Below are 17,167 nucleotides of genomic sequence, written 5' to 3' on the forward strand. Positions count from 1 at the left end.
ACTGCTAGACAACATAATTATATACTTCAACAAATCCATTTCATCATAAAAGCACACATTTTCAAATCATCTTATTATGGTATAAATGATTTGATATTACCAAAATCTGGTGATCTGTCTATCAAACCATATCAATCGTAATACAATCTCTCAATTTGATACCCAATTTGACAAAAAATTAATTTGTTGTGCTATTTCTGAAAACTTTAAAGACAAGTACAAGACGAAACAAAACTTGGATAACATTTATGTCACAATGGGCTTGTATACACACTGATTAAAATACATTTATATTAAAAGCCAACAGAACAGGCGCTAGGCATAAAACCTTGCCAAGAATTTTCGATGTCTCCATCAAGTATCTTGAGGTAGTTTTCATCTAATGATATATTTAGAATTCTACCAATAAAAATCACTGCACAGGTGTTGATATTCCACTACATTGCATGTGAGACAATTTCAGAAGTATCTTGCCAGACTCTTTGGTGTATTAAGAACAAAGAGATAGATGCGAGCAAACAGTACTACAGGGGGATATATCGAGGTTTCACCTCCCTGACCTTCATCTGTTCTGTAAGATATTATCTGGGTTAAATAAACAGGTGAGTAATATGTTACAAACACAACACTATTGCTCATATTTCAGCTGTTGGTATTGCTTATAACCTGCAACGGACATGGTTTAAATCTATTGTTGGTCCTGTATAGACTGGCATGTAATATTTACAAAATGTAAACATTGCATAAAAATGGCAAAAATGTCTGTCTCAAGCAACTTCACAAAGGTTCACAAAATGCTGTCTGCATTGCTAGTTAAAAACTGACATCACACGATTGCTTTATGGGTGTAAATGTTAAGTAAAACTCTTTTCAGCACCTGAGAGTTTGCTGTTCACTGTTGAACAAGTAACACTGTCAGACATTATAGGGCGCCCTCTAGAGGGCAATAACACATTATTTTTGTTTCTAACCCAGTAATGCCACTTGAGGGAATTCAAGGTTTTTAATGACATAATTTGTCCATGGCATAAACTGTTTTGAAAGTCAATAGAAAAAAACTGAACTTTCTTGTTCAGTGTCTATGTAGCCATCGCCACATGATCGTAATTGTTCAGAAAACATTTATGCGGGATGGCATTTAACCTTGACATCAAATGACATTGGTGAGATGAAAGTTCACAAAATCAAATAGAAATTAAAAAATTGTTTTTGACACGGTTGAATCACATGCACAAATTAAGTAAAAAAGTGACACCAAATACCTAACTACTTATTGGACTACTTGCACTCAGCTTACAATCACTCAATCAGGAATTGTGGAACAACATTTCAGGGCCAGGTTACCATGGCAAAGAGATTTCTTTTGAAATGGGTTTATACATGATCTCAGCCAATAGATTTGCTCCAGAAGATCCCGCTTGTACTTGTCACTTCAAGAGATCTTTTAAGTAAACTATCATTTCATTTGCATGTCAATGTACCCCCCCCCCCCCCCCCCCCCCCCCGTATGCTTGGCCTGTTCCAGTGTATTTCAAATTTCAATAACATGATACACAGGTGAGAGGAGGACAAGCTACATTTTTTTGTTTCATTGTTATTATGTGTATGTTATTATGTTTTTTTATGTTTTCTGAAAATGTTCTTAATAATAGCTTTTATTAAAGCTATTTTGAATGTAAGAATTGCCAATCGGCTAAATCGATAATAATAAATACAGGTATCACTAACTGTGTTTTGTTGAGGTTTAGGTCTCATACCCTGCCTGAAAACAGAAATTAGTTTATCATTATTTTCAAAGAATCATAAATTGGCATATTCTGCTTAAAAATACATTACTTTTACGATTTGATATGTAGAGCGTGCGTATTCCCATGATAAACCAATATGTACATTGACGAAATCTTTGGTTTCAAAATTTGAGATAACCACAATTATGATACTTTATCTGTGTGTACTCTGTACCTTGTACTCTTCAGCCACTTAAAAGTATAAGTCCATAAAATCTGACATCAATGAAACTGTCAGCTTTCACTCTCTTGATTGACAGAGTTGTGAAAGATTCCTGCTTGATGCTTGTCCAAGCTTCATCATTCATGCCTGATGATTGGCTAGTCTTCAACACTCTTGCCTGATGGTTAGCTTGTCTTAATCATTCATCCATGCCGATTGTAAAAATCATTCGTGCATGCTGATTGGCTAGTCTGCATCATTCTCACATACTGATTGGTTAGTGTACATCATCCTTGCATGCTAATTGGCTACATCTTCATCTGTTCCCAAATATCTTCCACAAGTTCCCGGAATGTACAAAGCCGCACGTTGTTTTCTGAGAAGAACTGCTTCAGCTTTGGAGTCTTCAGCACGTCCATTTCATGCACCCTGTCCTTCGAGCACGCAAATTCATCAGGCCCCTGGCCACATCCACCAATATTTTTTGAAGCAGGGTATCCAGGATGGGTCATGAGTTCAAAGGTTAGAGTTGACCCAGGTGCAGACGTTGCTTCTGCTGTTTTGATGGAGGTCAACAAGGCTGACTGTATGTGCTCCACTGACATGTTAGAACCCATGGTGCTCAACCCAATGTAACCATGGGATGCCTGATAAAAGAAGAAAAGTTTAAGGATAAAAAACACACTGCAAACTGCTTTCTGTACAGGATCACAAGATGGCAAGTACAATCTGCAATATTGGCCTTGTTGAAGATAGACACCATGTTGAATGTACACTTGTAATAAGGAATTGGATAAAGTTTTGCATTCTTAAATTATCATGTCCTCCATTTTGTTTGCCTTGGTTCAATGGGGGCTCTTTTGTATTTTGCTTTGTTTTCGTTTTTTTTTTTGTTTTTTTTTTTACTTTTTTTTTTTTTTTTTTTTTTTTTTTTTTTGGGGGGGGGGGGTGGGGGGGGAGGGGGGGTGTCCCTCTGTCCAAAGCAATAAATGTGCAGTCTGAAAATAAAGATGTGCTCTGCCTTGTTTATGTTCTTGGCAGTACCAAACAGCGGTTGAATAAATAGCAAGAAAGTCTGACATCTGTTAATTTCAACTGTTGCCCCTTCTTTGTTATCTCTGACAGTCAAAGCATGTCAGAGCTCAAAACCCACATCTTCTGAGAATGAATAATGCAGTTATTACCTTACACCATGTGCGAGCAATACTTCTTTGGCAATCTTAGCATCCTCTTCAATTCCTTTAAAGAAGGCCATCGCTGCTTTGTCTAACCAAACGCATTTCTCCAGTCCAAACTCAATGGGAAGCCTGGTCATTCCAATTCCACATTCCTGTAAAACTTCGGCAAATACATTCCTGATCCCTGTAATGAAAGGCAAACAATGTAAAATTGCTATTGACAGAGTTGCAACTTCATTTTCGAAAAAGCAAAATTTTCGTCAAGAAAATTATGACATAATTATCAGGTATCCATCAGAAATATGCAATCACTTCTACGATAAAAGTTTTTATGATAAACAATTTTGGACTAAATTTTGCCTTTTCATATCAATGAAATTATTTCTCCTCAACAGAAAGAACGACTGTTGGCAGAGAACTAACTGTTAACAACACTGCAGAATGCTCTTGTTAATACTGACCAATATTCACTATCCTAAGGGGTATCTTAAGGGGTACCCTATGTTAGAATTCATTTATTGTGAGATACCACATTGCAGGCCAATTACTGACCATATGGAAGATAGGTGCCAAATGATCTTATAGAAAGATTTCCAACATATTACACATTGGTCGGGCTTTTACAATGAAACACAGATGAAAGAAAGCAAAATAATCTGCAAAACAGTTCAACAAAACTCGATAAGCATTGAGTATATATTACTTTCTTTTCTTCATATGACTTCTTTGTGTAATTTTCTTTTTTCTTTTTAATTGTGACCTCCCTTCACAACATTTCCATGAAAACAATTTGGATTGTCAACACTTTCTAGCATCTGTGATGATGTACTGATATTCAGTGAAAGGCATTATTTTGTTTGTTGGACAGAGTAGATACAATTAAGCCATTTAAAGAAAATTCTTTGTTTGCCGTCCTTTGAAAGAAAACTCAGACAGGGAAAAAAACAAACTCAGACAAAAAACTTAACACAAGCTTAATTTTTATCTGGTTTCCTTTGGAAAAATGATATTTATTTTTGTAATAGTGTTAACATCATCTTTGTTTTTTTAATTTTCTCTGAAAATCTGCTAGCACGCGGACGGCAAACAAAGAATTATATTTAAAGCGCTTTACCTGAGAGTACATGACAGTGTTGGTGTCCATCAACGTAAAGAGGCATTTCACCAACCACATCTCTGAACCTGAGAATCTGGGCCCTGATCTCCATCCTCACCTGTCGACAAAGGAAAGCATTTGAACATTATCATGTGACTGTCACATGGTTGTCACATGGTAGCTAAATAGACAAATATGGACTGACATCACAGTGACATTATTGTATATTGAGCTTACCAATGCTTGTTAAAATAGACTGTACTGTGTAACAATTCAATGTTGGGACACTTAATGCACATTGGTTTTATCCTGAAAAAATGTGATTTTGCAAGATAACCAGAAAAATTGTAGTGCAAAATAGTGTCACAAAATTTCAAAATTTGTGATTTGCAAGGTAACCAGAAAATTGAGACTCAAAATTTCACTGTTTACCATGGTAGTAATGCATGCCCAGATGAAAATCTACAAATCATGTCTCTTTGAACATATTCAAATGTTTCTCATGCTTTGATCAGTTATTTTTTTTTCTCCATATTTACCTCTTCTACATCTATGAGTCCTTTCTTGAGGGATTCCCTGAAGCCGTATTTTCCATGGAAATATCCATCACTGGTCAACAGAGATGAACTCTCTTTGTTTATAAGTTCCTGACTCACAGGCAAGCCTTCTGTCAAATTGAGATGCAACCCTGCATAGACATAATGATGTTCCATGTTAATTTTTTAAGCATTAACCCTTAGAGCGCCAAAGTCAATTTTTGTCACCTTTATAAAATGTACCCCAGTCAAATTTTTTTCAGATTTTTGCCAAAATTTTGAAGAAAAACTGTAGCCAATGAAATGTGATGTCCATCTGATCCAAAATTATAAAAAAATTACAGAAAAATTTACAACAATTGGTAAAATGTTGCACTAAATTTTGGTGGGTAAAATTACAGCACTCAAAGGGTTAATGGTACTACTACTACTACAAGCAAATGTTGTCAAATCTTTCCTGTAATCTTTTCTTTCCTCAATACAGTTCAGCTGATTTTCAATGTATATTTTCAAGTATGATCTCTCATTTTCGTCGGCCTATCCAATTTCTGACATAAAATCTATTAATTGTCAAATTCTGCCACTAAAATCTTTCAATTGTAATGACTCTTTTAGAAAACAGATGAGAAATGAACCATTCAAATTCTGACACTAAAATCTTTCAATTGTTGATGACCACAGTCTCTTTTAGAAAATAGACGAAAAATAAACATTGTTTGGGAAAAGTGGTGAAAAAGGAGAAGAAGGGTTGTGACAGGATATAAATCCATATGACAACAGAAAAAGTTGTTGAATGACAAACAGATGGTGTGATACTGGCTTTTCTACATATATCCGGTATGTGAAGTTTGACAATTTTATGGCATCTATTCTGTATTAGAAACAAGTCATCGTTGATGACACAGTCCCCACTTGTTAATGGGTATTTTGATTACAGGTCCTCAGAGAGGATAGAGTCCTCTTCATTAGGTCTGTGATAAAAATACTTTTGAATGAATTCGCTTGATACATGTCTGAGTTATGGTTCAGGACATGAAAAAATTGTAACAAAATGGTCGCACAGTGGCCATATTGGATCGCATCACAAAACAAATTGATGTGCATAGCTATGACATTGGTCGATGTCCTTGTACCAACTTTGAATAAAATTGGTCGAAACATGCGGATATGCCTGAGAAATGGCTCTGTACATGAAAACATCGTAATAAAATGGCCGCCTGGCGGCCATATTGGATCGTATCACAAAACAGATTGACATGCATATGTATGACATAGGTCAATGTCCTTGTACCAACTTTGAATAAAAACGGTTGAGATATGCCGGAGTTATGGCTCTGTACATGAAAAAATCGTAATAAAATGGTGCGCACAGTGGCCATATTGGATCGCATCACAAAACAAATTGATGTGCATAGCTATGACATTGGTCGATGTCCTTGTACCAACTTTGAATAAAATTGGTCGAAACATGCGGATATGCCTGAGAAATGGCTCTGTACATGAAAACATCGTAATAAAATGGCCGCCTGGTGGCCATATTGGATCGTATCACAAAACAGATTGACATGCATATGTATGACATAGGTCAATGTCCTTGTACCAACTTTGAATAAAAACGGTTGAGATATGCCGGAGTTATGGCTCTGTACATGAAAAAATCGTTATAAAATGGCCGCACAGCGGCCATTTTGGATCGTATCACAAAAAAATTGCCGTGCACAGCTATGACATTTGTCAATAAGCTTGTACCAACTTTGAATAAAATCGGTTGAAACGTGCCTGAGTAATGGCTCTGTACATGAAAAAATCGTAATAAAATGGCCGCCTGGCGGCCATATTGGATCGTATCACAAAACAAATTGACGTGCATATCTATGACATTAGTCAATGTCCTTGAAGTTGAACCAACTCTGAATAAAATCGATAGAAACATGCCTGAGTAATGGCTCTGTACATGAAAAAATCGTAATAAAATGGCCGCCTGGCGGCCATATTGGATCGTATCACAAAACAAATTGACGTGCATATCTATGACATTGGTCAATGTCCTTGTACCACTTTGAATAAAATCTGTTGGAACATGCCTGAGTTATGGCTGTGTACATGAAAAAATCGTAATAAAATGGCCGCCTGGCGGCCATATTGGATCGTATCACAAAACAAATTGACATGCATATCTATGACATTTGTCAATGTCCTTGTACCAACTTTGAATAAAAAACGGTTGAGATATGCCTGAGTTATGGCTCTGTACATGAAAACATCGTAATAAAATGGCCGCCTGGCGGCATATTGGATCGTATCACAAACAGATTGACGTGCATATGTATGACATAGGTCAATGTCCTTGTACTAACTTTGAATAAAATCTGTTGGAACATGCCTTAGTTATGGCTGTGTACATGAAAAAATCGTAATAAAATGGCCGCCTGGCGGCCATATTGGATCGTATCAAAAACAAATTGACGTGCATCTGTATGACATATGAAGTAATCCTTGTACCAAGTTTGAATAAATCGCTCCTGGCATCTCAGAGATATCTGCGTGAACGGACGGACGCACCACACACACCAAACGCACGCACGCACGCACGCACGCACCGCACGCACGCACGGACATGACCAAACCTATAATCCCCCGGACGGTGTCCGTGGGGACTAATAAACCATTATATCTTAGAGGGGTGGTCAGGATGCTGACTATGTAAATTTTTGTTGCACACGACATTTGACAATATGTATATCTTTTGGATTTCGCATGGCCTGCAAATTTTTGGTCCCATCCTTAAATAATTCAATTTTTCTCACCAACCTAACCACATGAATGCCATTTTTAAAAATAAAACATGGCTGTAAGATGATTTTAGTAATGTTCTCAACAGAATTGTTCCTTCCCTTCTATTGGTTGAGACCTTATGCATATTCATTTTTTTTGTTCAACAGGTGTGTACCAGTATTCAATAGTCATGATAACCTGCCTGTCTTCTTTTTTAAGATACTCTGCACTGAGCAGCTTTACCCTGGCCGGGATATTTTCAGGTGCACAAATTGTTTATAACATAGAATATTCATTGCCATACTCACTACACACAGAGGTGTCCTAGTGAAGGAAAAATGCGTAAATTATATCTACAAAAAAGTTGCAATTTGTCTTTATACAGTGCGTTTGTATTAACAACATCTCAGGTGATTTGCTGAACATCACAAAAATTGTCACCACTTAGTTAGACCTGATGACATAATGACATGATGTTTCTGTGTACCATACAAATGTAATAATTTGGTTGGCTTATCATCATACCGGGTGGTGTCAATGATACAACACATCACACTGTATCAAATATTATCATTAATTTATTAATTATTAAATATTGCAACACCGTAAATTTATCAATAAAAAGAAAAAATAGACGGTCATAGTTATTATTTGAGAATTTCCATTGAAGATGGATAGCACAAAGTTTGGATTTCATTATTTTCTTTGTAAAAACTGTCAAACCAATTTCAGCCGCGAGAAGCTTTATTCAATCCATGCTGGGGCACAGCATTTCAAAAAATTTCTATATGGTTTAGTACATTATTAAATATTGCAACACCATAAAGTACCAGATTCCCTACTGTTTTAGTAAAGTGAATGATTTAATTGGCAAATATCATAGCACTGATATACTTTGGTTTGAGACTGATACGAAAACCAGTGATTGTAAATGCATGGACACAGTAGTTCCAGGGCTAATCTGTATCCCAGTCACAGCAGAACTGTACCTACCAGTAGATTCCACTTCAACAAAGCGGGAAACCTAGCAATTTCATTACTATGGAAATTCATGTTTACTTGTGTCCGTGTCGTCAAGACATCAAAATTTGTTTGAATATGAATGTCATTTATGCAATCAATCAACTTAACTGTGTCACAGATGCCACGTTGTTAACTTTGGCTTAATTCTCTTGTGTTTTCAAAGTCAGATGTTCAGAGAGTAGATAGGTACAACATAGATAGTCACACAGGTGGTCAGGTTAGTAAGTATGTAAGAAGGGTAGCTAAGCTGAAAAGTGGTAATGCAGAATTAGGTCAAAGTAAGTCAATTCTTTGTTTTATGTCCAAGTGCACGTAGCATTTTGAACATTTTTATGAAAAGAAATACAGTGTATTTAAATAGGACCATAGCACGTAGCTCTATTGCCTGTAAATCTTTCATTTTAAATTTTTCAAATGTACTTAAAGTCCCTGCATGATTGCAGAATGTCACATTGTAGTGTAAATTGTGGAGGTGAAAACGAAGTTTCTGTTTTGGTTCTTGAATGGACACTCACACATGGAAATACAATAAAGTTACAGGTAGAAACACGCCTCAGGGACAGACATTTGGACTCTCAAACTTTTTCAATTCTTTTCTGATATACCACTTGTGGGGATTCATTCTAAAGCTCTTGGTGTAAGAAAACTTTTCACTGGCTTAGTTTTTCAAAATTCAAAAAATTTATTTTTCTCCCTAGATTAACACAGGGATGGCAGCCATGTTGAATTTTAAAAATTCGTAAAATCCTGGATATTTGTTTCTCTAGTACCAAAATTTGCACGGATGACCCCATTTTTACCTCGCGTGCGCATGCGCGCAGCGAGGTTATGGTTTAGGCGTTTCTGTGTGTGTGTGTGTGTGTCTGTCTGTCTGTCTGTCTGTTAGCACGATATCTCAAAAACGGCTTGGCAGATTCCGATCACATTTCGCACACAATTTGTTCTTCAAATTTGCAAGAACTGATTAGTTTTTGGTGGTTGTGCTTTGCGAATTTATCAAGTTATGAGTAAAAGAAAATTTGTGGCCTGTATAAGTCTATGGGAGGCTAAATAAGTATGTTTGAGGGCGCTATACTAAAACATTTTACACAAAGTGATTTCTGAATTCAGTCACTCGGCGCGCGCTGATCGCTAATCTTGAGTTTTGACTGTTGATGTCGTCGTGTCGACGTTTGACTTTAAGAATCGTGTGGGTTACTCTGGACATAGCGAACCAAAAGCTAGATTATCGAAGGTAAGCGTCATAATATTTGATCAATGCATTTTTCTCTGAGAATGAGATGTAGAGTGACACTTTTCAATCTTGTGTGTGTGTCCGCGAATTTATATTCCGGCATGGTTCCGCTGAGATCAGCATAATATTATGGCGACGTATTGACAGTCTGTGTCTTTTAAGTTGCTTTTCAAGATTGTATTAGCTACAGAACCAACAATGACAAATTTTTCATGAGATTTCCATGTTGGCATTGATGTTAAATCAGCAGCAGTAGGCTAGCTCCTGCGTACAATAGGTCTGCGTTTCCCGGCGGTACGGTGGTAGGCCGACGGCTTGTACCACACTGTCCACAGGACACCACGTGGTAGAGGCCGTGTGCACAACCTGTACGCAGAGCTTCGAATACACTAGACAGAGTTCGTGTTTCCGTAAATTAGGCATTGAACTTGACAATATAGGCAATAACCAGAATCATCGACCATCGCCTGACAAGTGCACCATAGTCAGCTGTACATGAGTTGCGTGGCGTGGTGAGCAGGTTCCCATGGGTATTTATTTTTTGAAACGCGTACTTCAAAGGTCACAAACTCATTTTGCTGCTACACGGCGCGGCACAGATGATTTTGAGAAATTCGGGAACAAATTTTGTCATCTATTGACACATTTTCCTTCTTCATAAAAGCCAATACCCCAAGAAGTACTTTACAAAATGTGCACGCGAGGCCATTCAGTTCATATCTGGTTATTCTTGATTTAGTGAGAGAATGGTTGAAAGATTCCTCAAGGAAAGTCTGAGCAAAAGTTTAAGTCTTTCATTTTCAAGGCGCATACTATCAGTCTTGAGTGTGAAAGATTTTCTATGTGTGTTTTTACACCACCTACATGTACTTGTCTACCTTTCATTATTCTGAATAAAAGCAAAACAAAGAATTTAATTACTCTGGTATTATGGCTCACCACAAACAGTTTCTTGTTTAAGGGAATTCTGTGACATTCTTTATATGCATGTACTGATTACGTAATGGTGAGTGGTACACCAGTGTTAGAAGTGGTGAATGTCAAGCTACAATGAGCATGTTAAAGTCAGCAAAGCAGCAGCTTGTAAAAGATTATTGTCTATTTGAGATAAAATATTCCAAAACATCAAATTTTAAAGAAGCACCAGATGGTAAATTTCTTATTTGTCAAAAAGCGATCAACAATATTGATCATTTTGTAAAATTGAATATGGCACTCTGATGAACACAAAATTCCACTTTTCTGTTTGAGAGTATGTGTGTGTAATATATTGATCATTTCGTGTAAAAAAAATTCAATACTTTCTGAAGTAAAATTCCAGTCATTCGTTTGGGAGTATGGCCGTATAATATATTGATTATACTGCAGAACAAAAACTCAAACCAAATCGATTCCTTTAATGCAAGTGTGTATTGACTATTTTGTGGCATAAAATTCAGTACTTTCTTATTTTTCGTTTGAGAATAAGACTGAGTGTTTTCTTACCTAGTGGAAGGGAATATTTTTTGGCCAACACCACAGCATCATTCATGTAGACAGCATTTATCATAAGTGATGCACTGGTGATTGCCTTTTTCCGGAAGCATTCCACAATACCTCTGTTTCTTTCCGGACAGTAGCCGAAATCGTCTCCATTTATCACCAGCCTGCGGACTTTTCCATGGTTGTTCATTTCTATAAATCCTCTTCCTCGCCACAGGCTTCTCCACATCCAGTGTTAGTAAGATACCAGGATCAGGCAGAGTTGCTTCTCATGCAGCAATTTCAAAGTAAGCGGTTACTGAGTATGGATGCTGAAAATCAAAGCCAGACACAAAGAGTGAGATGCAAGTAGCTGCCAGTATCTAAAATTCACCAGTTTCAAACCAAACTGTTTAGAAAACTGACGAGCAAGTGTGAATTCTAGAGAAATTTGAAAGCTTAAAATTAGACAAAAAGAGTTAGACAAAATGATTGTGTTGTGAATAAACAGAACAACAGCTACATGTATGGATAAAATCTGTGAGTCCTGTTGATGATTATAAAGAATAATCACAATTTTTGGATCTGTCTGTGTGAAGCTGGAACTTACATATTTAATGCTTCTGCTATTTGTATTCTAAAAACATAGACATTTTCTGATTCTTCTCCCTAAAATATGTGGAAATAAAAGGGTTTCGAAAGAAATCCATGGATACTGAGTGATCAGTCATGAGAACACTACAGACTTTACAAAAGTATGTCTTGCTGAAAAAATTGCCATTTGCATGTTAAACGCTGATAAAAAGGTTTGGAAGTGGCCCATCGTCATGGAAATCAAATAGGTCACACATTATTGGCAGTATTTTTAGGAAGTAGGCGCCTTGAAATTGAAAGACAAACTCCTACTCAAAATTTCCCTCTAGGAAACTTTCAGCCATTCTCTTTTAAAATCAATAATATATTTGGGGGGGTTACGTCTTTATAATCATACCCAATTTAGCTGTGGGTCAATAGCTGTGGTGGATATGTGGCAGCAGCACGTAAAGTTGTCAAAGGTACAATCGGCACGTAAAAGACAAAAACCTATCAAAAAGCCACCAGCACAGCTATGGACTCACAGCTATACTAAATGCTATTATGAAAAACACATTGTCTCGGTTATTATCATCATGTTCCTGGCTGCTTTCAACACCAAGAGGCTGTGCCCAAGTCAAGACAATTACAGCAAAGATTCAAAATAGTGAGTTGTTGGTTGTTAAACTTTCATTCACCAAAAAAAACATGCCTGCAGGACATCTTTTCAAAAATAATCTCAGAATATACCATAAGTACCATTACCACCAGACACGATGAAAAATTTTAAAATGTATATGCTCTGGTGAAACCTGAAAACACGTTACAACGTGCACTCTTGAAATGCAGCATTTTTGTTAATACAGTCATGGATTGTAATTGATAAACGTGTATCAAACCAGTGTATGTATTTGACAATCATACGGTACTGCAATGAACTGTCATAGTACCGGTATAACACGAAAGACAGCATAGTATTTCATTTTACCTGTGCTTGTACTTGAGTCAAATTTTAGGATAGGCAACACCGCAGTTGTACATCAGGTGCATATGGTTTCTGGCTGACATTTTCCAGTACAGAGTGTGTATCTTTTCCAACACAGAGTCACAATGACTCACACTAGTTTACCAGCAATTCAATATCGGAAACCTCAAAATAAACTGTACAAAAGTGAGTTGGCGTGGCATGTGTGCTGGTAGGCAGGTTTGACTTTTTTTCCGAAGTACAAACACATGTCTATTGATAACACCCCGTTAAAAGAGTTGAAAATGTATGACAGACGTCTCCCGGCACTGACAGCTGAAAAACCCAATTTTTCACAAAAAGACTGTGGTACCGGTATTTAAATATTGTTATCAATAGGGGTGATGGAACTATGTACTATGATATAGGGGTGAGAGGGGTCAATTTGGCCCGTGCTTTACACTTTAGCCAATGACAACGGTCAATAAACTGCCACGTCATCAAACAATAATCATTATCAAACTTTATTTTTTTAGATTTGCTCGTAAAACCTCCAGACACATCTGGTACTCTTTCACTCAGACTGTCGTTTATGTGTTTGGTTGTTTTACTTTAATTTCCTATAGACATGCAACAATATAATATTACAAAATTGCTCCAACCAAAATATACATGTAAATAATGAAATAAGAAAAACAAACATAATTAAAAGCTTTCCCGCAGTATGTATGTCCTTTGTATTTGAAATTACTTGAATGACAGGCGAGGGATGAAATTTTTTAGGCAAACAGCTTGTGAAACTATGTGGTGGTAAATATTGTGAAATTCTTGTGAGCCGGGCAAATAGACATTCAAAAATTTATAAGCTTTGTAAAGTGATCACACATCACTCTTTACAGTATGGAAACTGAACTCAGGTACTCTTGGCACTCAACTTTTTTCAACAATTTTAAGGAAACTTCCCTGAAAAAGTTTTCATGTTTTATATGACCAAAAAAATTCAGGACTTATGGTGGAAATGCCAGTAACAGATCATGACCAAAGCTCTGTCTCTATGAATGAATATTTGAAGGGTTCCTTGACCGTGAAATCGCTGTTGTGACATTGGACTTTTACAGACTGTTTGTGTTTAGAGTGATAGCGTTTCACTAGTGACAAATCACAGTCCGATTGAAATTTTTGGCCAACTTCAGGCACAGGATAGAGACATGGTAGAAGACAGCAACAGCCATAATACGGTATGATCAACCTATTCTCTTGCCTGGATTCTGGATTACCTTGAACAGTGTCAAGTGCAAGCTGTGCACAACAACAGGTGCTTTCCAAAAGACAATGTTGTACTAATTGTCAGTATAATCACCCATCTTCTTATACCGGCATAAGTAATAAGTAATACTTGTATGTTCCCAGTGCCACTTGTTGCAAGCCGAATACTGAGTGTTTCAAGTTTCCACCATACTACAGCAAAGTATCACAGAGTCCAGTCGAATTTTCTTTAATTATAGTATTATACGTAGGCCTTGTGATCCCTGAAAGCTCTTTGAGCCAAATTTTTGAAATATTTTCAATTATTCTTTCCTATTTGTACAATATGGTTTTTCCGTTGGATTCAAAAATTCATGTAGAAAAGCCTGTTGATCAACTTTTTATTGCAGCCTGTATTTGTAAAATGTCACATGTCACTGTCAAATATAAATTTTAGTCTAGGCTTATCAATGGCACAGTTATACATTGTACAAAATATGCCGTATAGGCAAGGCCAAAACTTCGTATTACAGTACACTTTAGGCAGAAGAATTAGTGTATGTTTTACGGAGCAAAAACAATGAAAATGTTGTCAAAACTTCCACTATTGTCCCTGTAAGCACAGTCCCTCAACAAAGGCTATGGCTTCAACATTGGCATACAAATCAAACCAATTCTGTATCAATCTTACTTGGATTGCTAAACATGACATTTTTTCATTATTTTTTGAATTCAGAACAAAATGTGCTTGCATCTGTCCAAATACGCCTGAAATAGGAAACCAGTTAATTGATTATAATACTTTCATTTTAACACAATCGGACACAACATATGTGCATGGCTTTTGAAGTACGTATATGGGTGGAACACAAAAGAAAACCAGACGGAACTATCCCATGATCAGATGGTTCCCATCCAAGCAATCTTTTCAGCTATTATCTCTACAATAACACACCCTCACAATATCTAATAAAATATATCCTCAATCAAAGCACATTTTCTTCAAAAAATTAAGTTCTATAATGTCACAGGTTGACCTTCCTGCCATTAAAAATAAGAATCAATTAACATAGATGTTCCGAAACATATGTGAGAATTACTAAAACTATGCAGAAGCCGGTTGATTAAGGTCAGCACAGTGTATGCAGATGGGAATGGAAAATTACAGTACTAACTCATAACCCGACAGTCACCATACAACTCACAGAAATAAATTTGACTGAAAATACCATGACACTGACATGTAGCTAAATGCAAAGTGTGGATACATGCACTTCAACCATGGAGGTGTTTATACCTCCACATTTTATTAGCAATAGATATGGTTATACCGCAGTCCCTCTATCACCGTCAAGGCGTGGTTATACGGTAGCTGTTGAAACTGAATGCTGAGAGAACATACACAAACTTACCAACAGTTTGCGTAGAAACATTGCCACATTCCTATGATTACCTGTGGTGCAGGCCTATTTTTCAAGTGCTGGTTTAGCAGTCTGTACTGACACCCACAACCAATGTTATCCCAGAGCAAGTAAAGCATTCTTTAAATTTGGCAAAGCCATATAGAAAGTTACCATTAACATAGCACTTAATTACATCGTTATGCAAATAAACCACCATGCTGTGAGAAATGCCTGAGGAGAATGCTGAACAGTATATCAGACTTCCCGATTCCCTCATTATCAAGAGAAAAATTAACTGTCATTATTCTAAAATTCATAAAATATTCATAATTTTACATTTTTGTAAAGTACAATGCTTGTCAAGGCTCTACACATTTTCAAGGAATTAAGTTTCTGGTTTGTCAGCCTTTTGATGATGGATAGCCCCTGAATACGCCACATTACAACTTTGAAAACCTTAAAAGGGGACAGTCTTCAATCCATGGTACTCGCATAGCGATTGTTGACATTATCTCTTTATATGATTTTAGTCTTTGTTCTCCTTTGAAAGTTGTACACAGTTACTCAATTTACTTACAGATAAAGCTGGTAATATTTGCATGTACCTTCCATATGGAGCTTTTTGACACATGAGAAAACCTCTCCAAAACATATACTTCTACGGTTCACGCAAAACGCTAACAGTAACACAACAATAATATAACACTTGTATCTGAAATAAAATTCTGTGCACCAGCAGTACAGGTAGAGCTCCAGTATGGTTTTTAGAGGTTTAGTTGAAATCAAAGGATAACAAATGTCAGCATAGCCAATGGGCGATTTTAAAATGTTTCCAAAAACGACACCATTCTCAAAATATGGACTTGGCAAACCTACCGTATCTGCCTATGAGTGTTGCCAGTGCATACCTGGCGTACTGCTTTTGCACCACGAAGACTGGAAAAACTGACAGTGTAACCTGGGATACCACTACTTTAACACCTGAAAGTAATGTGAGATGTTCCGTCGACCATGTTAAATGGAGTCTTTCAATGTGTCATGATCATCCTTTTGAAAATTACCAAGATCCAAACGAGGAAACGATTTCTAAGACCCATAACCAACGTTTGCTTTCCTTTCTTTCGTTCGTAGCTGAGAAATATGTACACTATTGAGGTAAAAGACGACATTGTTGTCTGAACCACAGACTCTATGATATGATCTACGTCTGAACCACTGTATCTAAACGCCTGAACTGGTACGCACAAGTGTAACATAACATAACAGCCGAGCTGTAACGATGGTCACCCGGTAGTGGTCCCACTGGCTTCACAAACAGCTGGTATTCAATAAAAATCATACGCACGTAAATTGATCGCCTGTTGCAAAGTGGAAGAACACAAGAAAGTAAGAAAACACTAAAATATGCAGCACGGAAATGTGTGGAACTGGATAAATCATGGTTTTCAACTAAATTCTACTAGGCTACTTACCGTCATGCGACACGTCCGTCCGTGGTTGTTGTGACAGTCTCGAAATCGCGGAAGACAGATTGACCTGTAAAGAAAGCGGAACAAGCGCCCGTGCCGAGTAACTAGTTGAGAATGGCACTCGAAATTGACGCACCTCACTTTTCCTTACATTTCGACGAATGCGATTATGCAACTACTAGTATGTTGGAGGCGCTTCCCGGAGTTGACTCGCCCACCCATCTTGTTCCGTGATAACGCTTTCATAAACGTCGGAAGTT

At 37.0% G+C, this 17,167-nt stretch overlaps 1 protein-coding gene across 1 annotated transcript; it reads right to left on the reverse strand.

Annotated features, from left to right (window-relative positions):
- Window positions 1–1,504: 1,504 nt before the first annotated feature.
- Window positions 1,505–17,154, reverse strand: LOC139146025 (carbohydrate deacetylase-like). Its single transcript, XM_070717473.1, has 7 exons — window positions 16,911–17,154; window positions 16,315–16,419; window positions 11,278–11,585; window positions 4,764–4,912; window positions 4,243–4,342; window positions 3,140–3,312; window positions 1,505–2,597 (listed from the first exon to the last, which is right to left on the reverse strand). Exons 3-7 carry the CDS (start codon window positions 11,501–11,503, stop codon window positions 2,259–2,261), a joined length of 987 nt encoding a protein of 328 aa, XP_070573574.1. The 5' UTR covers window positions 11,504–11,585; window positions 16,315–16,419; window positions 16,911–17,154; the 3' UTR covers window positions 1,505–2,258.
- Window positions 17,155–17,167: the final 13 nt, after the last annotated feature.

This window comes from Ptychodera flava, chromosome 12 (assembly GCF_041260155.1).
Source record: "Ptychodera flava strain L36383 chromosome 12, AS_Pfla_20210202, whole genome shotgun sequence".
Lineage (NCBI taxonomy): Eukaryota > Metazoa > Hemichordata > Enteropneusta > Ptychoderidae > Ptychodera > Ptychodera flava.

What these genes read in the sequence shown, in the direction of transcription:
- LOC139146025 (XM_070717473.1), bottom strand. Translation starts at nt 11,503, where the DNA reads ATGTGGAGAAGCCTGTGGCGAGGAAGAGGATTTATAGAAATGAACAAC. An exon ending in AAAATATTCCCTTCCACTAG is followed by an intron (nt 4,913 to 11,277) that starts GTAAGAAAACAC and finishes ATGTCTATGCAG; the next exon opens with GGTTGCATCTCAATTTGACA. An exon ending in AAGTATTGCTCGCACATGGT is followed by an intron (nt 2,598 to 3,139) that starts GTAAGGTAATAA and finishes TTCTTTTATCAG; the next exon opens with GCATCCCATGGTTACATTGG.